General features: G+C 40.2%; 1 protein-coding gene across 2 annotated transcripts in view; it reads left to right on the plus strand.

Moving 5' to 3' along the window:
• The window catches only part of cps1 (carbamoyl-phosphate synthase 1, mitochondrial), a 45,885-nt gene extending 42,411 nt beyond the window's left edge, over positions 1–3,474 (plus strand). For both annotated transcript variants that reach the window (XM_061089197.1, XM_061089198.1), the window contains exons 36-38: positions 23–135; positions 1,533–1,662; positions 1,985–3,474. In XM_061089197.1, coding sequence (XP_060945180.1) covers positions 23–135; positions 1,533–1,662; positions 1,985–2,098 — 357 coding nt within the window. In that variant the 3' untranslated portion in view covers positions 2,099–3,474. The remainder of the gene's footprint in view (positions 1–22; positions 136–1,532; positions 1,663–1,984) is intronic.
• The last annotated feature ends 2,551 nt before the right edge of the window (positions 3,475–6,025 follow it).

A 6,025-nucleotide genomic window follows, 5' to 3' on the forward strand; every position in this document is an offset into this window, starting at 1 on the left:
TTGCCTTGTGTCTGTCTCCTAGCTCTTCGCTACTGAAGCTACCTCTGCATGGCTGTGTGCCAACGACGTGCCTGCCACTCCAGTAGCCTGGCCCTCGGAGAAGGGAGAAGAAACCAGTTTGCCTGGTATTAAGAGGTTGGGACGTGTTTTATTTTAAAATAATTTTGTATTAATTACAACACATTCATTGAAACATGGGGGAAACAAGCCAGCAAATGTGAGACTCTGAGTCAAATATTTTTTTCAGGGTGAGACTCGGTTTTCCTGAGGCAGTGCTTAAGTAATATGTAAACTATGATTCATTAGATCCAAAATTGGAATATCTAATCAGCATAAGATACTGCCTTAAGATCTGAGGGCATAGCCCCATTCATTATCACCCTAATATGCTTACAAGATCAAAGCAGATGAAGCAGACTCTGAAGTCCACAGTCGTAGGAACCAGACTGGGGCTGGAACGGGGAGGATGAGGAAAGTCTTATGTCAGAGCAATGCCAGACAAATTTGGGGAAATTCAGAAACAGAAGCAGCTCAAGTGTCTCGGTCTTTTCACTTAGCCATGGCTAACTATGGAGGAAAAAGTCACTAATACTTTACTGAACTTAATAGAGCGCATTCATCCGCCAAGGTCCAACAGTCCCCCTCGTGAAACCACCTTTAAATTCAAAACTTGGTGGAAGGATACAGTATTGGTCAGGTTAAGTTGCCGGAGGTACAACCTTTTTCCACAGCTTCTAGTAACACATAGTAATTGTAGCCGGCTGACGTGACTGAAATATTCAGGTAACGATTCCACCAAAAAGTCATGATCGGGCGGTAAGGCCATTTGGACCATATGTTTGGAAATGAGCGAGTGCAGAAGAGGACGTAGAGGGAATGTAATGGGCCTGGATGGCATCAGCTGTGCAAAGTGGCATGGAGGCCAACCCTTTATAAAGCAGAACATGACCTTTGTTGTCACTGTCCTCCACATTTTCTATTAAAATCAACCACTAATTCAGTGCTGTCTGTCAAGGCCTTCAAATGAAAAAGGCTACACAGAAGTCAGGACCTCAGTGTGTGTGCGTGTGTGTTTGTGTGTGTGTGTGCGTTTGTGATGCTATAAGTATTATAGAAAAGAGGCCCACAAAATGACTCGTAAACACAGCTACAACACAATTTTACGTTGAAAGTAAATTTTTCTAGTTATTTTATTATGTCAGCTTTCTTTAATAAATAAACTAAAAAATATGTCATTTTTTGAAAAGCAAATTTTTGAAAAATACAAGAGCAGGCATGTTTAGATTTGATCACTTGGAGTCAGAAAAACACCAAAACAAACTCACAGCAGTGGAGCTGAACAAGTTCATACAGCAACCATGTTAGAAAAGGTCTGAAAACTCAGCAGAACAGTATTAGTCATGTTTCTGGGCCAGTAATATCAGTCGTTGACTCGATGGTCTGTTGATAATATTACACCTGACGCTTTAAGTGGTTTCCAATTTTCTGCTGTTATCATTATAGCTGACACCATTTTTTTGCTGTTTCTACAGACTGATAAGCGAAGGTCTCATTGACCTGGTGGTCAACTTGCCCAATAACAACTCTCGTCACCTGAAGGATAACTTCGTCATCCGCAGAATGGCTATCGACCACGGTGTTCCCCTCATCACCAATTACCAGGTCTGTAAATGTCATACCAATAGTGACTGGCTTTCATACTCATCCTGAGATATTCTTCCTTTTTTTGTTGCATTTTTGCGTCTGTCATCAATCCCCCACCACGATAGATCCTGCGGGGGATCTCCTGCTTTGTTCTCACATCGGCTCCTGCAGACTTTCTGCAAAGTCCAGAGGCTTTCTCTCGGATATTTGTGTTAACATATACATCCCCTCTGGAGAATGCCTGGAAGATCACTGGAGTTCAGAGCATGTCTGAAAGCAGCTATACGGTTTCTCTTGCCTGATGAACTTTAGTCTAATGTTTTTCTTTTTGTGTTTTTAGGTGGTGAAGCTGTTTGCAGAAGCGATTCACTACGCAGGTGAGCTCGACTCCACCAGCCTCTTCCACTACCGGCAGAAAGAAGCCAAAGAAAGAGGAGTGAGACAGCAGATCTAGAGCTTCCTCCTTGGACCTTCAAACACCTTTGGGGCACTTGGTAAAACAACAGTGTTAAGTGGGAGCAAAATGTTGTAATATCATTTCTTGTATCTGTTTTCCCACTCCACTCAACGTGGCAGGACTTGCAGTCTGTTGGGAATTACTTAGACCAAAACTTTATAATGGTGAAGCCAACTGCTGTTGCAAGTTTCAGTTTCCACTGTGATAAGGTGCCTTTTAAAAGGGTTTGTGATCTATAATCTGGGATTTTACTCTACAATTTTTTATAGAATTGTGGTTAAATATAGAAAACTTTGTTGTGTTTGTCCTCCTTCAGTCAGACTTGCTTATAACTGTAAAAATTCAAGAAGGGTCCTAACTGTGATTTAAGTTTGCATCTGTAAATGTAAATACATTGTTAAGAATTGATTGTTGACCAGATGCTCTGCAGATCTTTCCTTAAACAGGTGTCCTCTCATGTTGCAGGAGGACAAACACAGTTAAAGAGATTTTTATACTCGGTACTCCAAACATTCTTCCTATTAAAGTCTTATGAGTAAACTATAGATATGAGTTATTAGTTTACATTACTGTATAAAACCCCCCATAAAAGGTCAGTTATTATAATGTGATAACATGAGGCTAATGGCACTGCCTTTATTTCACAGTGTTTGCTGGTGTGTTACAGTTGTGGCTTTGCGTTTGTTTTGTATGTATGATCAGTGGGCCTATGTATGTATGCATTTTGTAATTTGAAATGACATTTTTCAACTTGTCAGCTCCCCCTTTGTTCATTTTAAAACCAATGGTATGCAAATAATTCAGCTTTAGACCAAAAATGGTTTTGAAAATGTATTATATGTTAAACATGTACTATGAGAATGAGTAGCAATTAGGGTCATAAGAGGAAATTTTAATTTTTCAAGAGCTCGACCCTCAGATCCTATCTTAAAAAGTTGATGACAACTGATGTGTTTCTATTTAATGTAGTGAGCGCTTCTACATTTAATATTGGTCTGCATTTTTTAAACTGACACCATTTTTTTTACATTTATTAGCTGTTTTACATTAATTGGTGACCCACTACATGTTTTACTTGCATAAAATCTTTATGCAGCCATTTGATTCACTTACTTACTCTCTCCCTCTCTTCCCCAAAACACATTAACAACATACCCATTGGCCTTTATGGGCAGTACCATGAAAAGTCCTCCCACATTAGTGGCATTTGATATGCCACAGATCAAATGTCATTTTGTAACAAACACTGCACTCTTAAAGTACATTTAATTATGTATAGAAATAATTCCCCTCACTGTGTACATTTTGTGGTTGTCTTGTTCATGTTTGTGTTGTGTAAAATCCAGTGAATTACAATGAAGTATTCTCTCACATGATGTCTCCTCTGTTCTTTGTTGTTTGCACAGGACATGCAATAAAATCAGGGGTGTCCCAAACACATCAGCCTCTGCTTTAAACAGCCCATTCATATACAACACACAATATAATGGGACTCTACAGTAGCCAAGAATGGACAAACCAAACACTGGCCCTAGAGAGTGCACAACTTATTCCTATTGAACAACTGAACTTAAGCTTTAGAATACTTGTCAAATGGTTTCTACAAGTCAATTCTAGTAATGCCAACAGTATGGATTTACAATTTCAAACAAAAGTCTAACCTGAATCTGACACAAATGTGGAGCTAGTAGTAACTTTTTCTATTCTTCGAGTTTAACTATTGTTTTGGCAACTTTATGTGCAGATAAAAAAATGCAAAAATGCAAACTTAATTACTTCTAGAGGGTAGGTACATGCAGCGTGTTGTACTTTTCTCCGTACTTTTCAATCGTTGAGCATATGTCATGTCCAATTAAGTAAGTGGAGCCTGAAGCAGTGCTGGGGCGGTTCACCAGATGCACACTTGCCATACCTCCCATTTAATCTATATCCTTTCAATTTGTTTTCCTGTAAAACATTGTAACTTGTCCAACTAAGTTTTCTTCGACACATTGTGTTATGTCAAAGAGAGATGGGCTCATTACTTCCCCCTGAGGTCCAAGGGGAGTATGCACCCATCTGTAGCTTACAGCTGGAGAGAACCACTGTTGAAGCGGAGGCCTATTCTCCTGACAATCACGGGGGCCTTTTCGACCACTTTAAAGCCATACTCTCACATATAGTGGAAACTGCTTATAGTGATCACAGATATAATGATCGAAATGCTTGGGAAAGAATATTTGATTATAGTGATCAGGAATTTATTTTGGGTCCTATCATGCATGTTTGGACCATTGAAAGTAGAATACAGCAGCTTCCCTGGCATTTCCTTAGTGACCATTTGGTTTCTCACTCGGTGGATCAGACTGACCTGAACAGGGCTGTAGCACAAGGCTTAACATGGGGACAGATTGCAAACTGTTTCAAATACACTCACCAGCAAACACCAGGCTAATGCTGGTATGAGGCATTACAGCATACTGCTAGCATAACAGCTGCAGGTTCCATTTACAGGCACAAGCTCTCCAAAGAGTGCTCGTATTGATTTGCCTGCAAATCCTTCTCAACCCTCCTCCAGCAGCTTTACCTTGGCTCACCAGCTCCAACTCCTCTGCCTCTGCTTCTGGAGCAGAGGTATTCAATTAAAGGTCAAAGAGGTCCAGTTGGAGAAAATTTCCTCAAGCAAAGGAGAAAATGTTGCTGCCCTCTGGCTCTTCAGCTGAGCCAAAAAAGCTGCGATTTCCCTCCGGATGGACCAGAGGTAGTCCAGCACCCTGCCTTTGATGAGCCGCCTCATGAAGTTGTGCAGCATGTGAAGCTGATCGGAAGAGGATGCTCTGAGCCCTATCATTCTCATCATCGTGTTCTTCACCTCAGCGTGGTGTCATGGTGGAGCATAAATTACACCATGGTAAGAGATAAACTCAGGATTGTCCTTCTTTCTTTCCACAGCTTTTTTCTCTACCTATCACGACCGCTCATACAACAGTGATTATTGAGACCACCTCCTCTTTTACATGGGTACATGTCCTCCCTGCTGGTACTGGTCTGAAGAGATGTAACATATACAGCTCTTCGCAGAACTCGCTCGTTGTTAAAGAACCCATTCTAACTAAGTCTAACCTGATGGCCACATCCAGCGGTGCAAGCTTATTCTGGGTTAACATTTACTTTTTATTTAATGCGTGACAAGGCTGCCTGATTTTCTTTTCCCCCAAGTATCTTTTTGTCACTTCACTCTTTGACGACCTTAATCAATTCTTTTTTTGTATTTTTTTAATGTTGACCACTAAAATCCAAGCAACTACGATTCTCAACGAATCGTTTATTTTCAAAGTTTCCTTCAGATGGGGTTTAAGTGTGTAAGTTTGTTCTAAAGCTTTGTGGCCGGTCTCATTGCTACTTTTAATAATCATTATAGTCTCAGAACATAAATCTACTGGTGTCAGACTGCTGCCAATGGGAATGTCCGTCAAGTCTTAATTGAAACTTCTGTTTTCCAATTCCACTTCAAGTCCACCTTCTTCCTTCTAGAGTAGGCCTTTGGACATTACTTGTATCTGAGAGAGATATCGAATATAAATATATATAAATATAAACAAGATTTCAAGGAAAGGTTCCATGTTTTTGCGTTTCTTCACCTTGCTCTCACACACATACAGAGAGAATATCAAATTTTGTTTAAGCAAAGTCTCAAATCCTGTTCAGTTGAGCTAATTCTAACTCAGCAGCCCAGGGCCATCAGAGTCACGATTCACTGCAGGAACAGTAACCAAGCAACAGGGCTGCTTGTGAGGTTCTTTGCAGACAATAACTCGAGGGTAGACCCCTATGTCTTGAGCAGCATGTCTGTAAATCCTACTTTGATTAAAGTGTAGTGTTAAATATAATCTCAATCTGTTATTATGAAAAACTGATCTTCTGTTTTAGATTTGATGGCCTTGA

Source organism: Limanda limanda, chromosome 16 (assembly GCF_963576545.1).
Source record: "Limanda limanda chromosome 16, fLimLim1.1, whole genome shotgun sequence".
NCBI classification, from domain to species: domain Eukaryota; kingdom Metazoa; phylum Chordata; class Actinopteri; order Pleuronectiformes; family Pleuronectidae; genus Limanda; species Limanda limanda.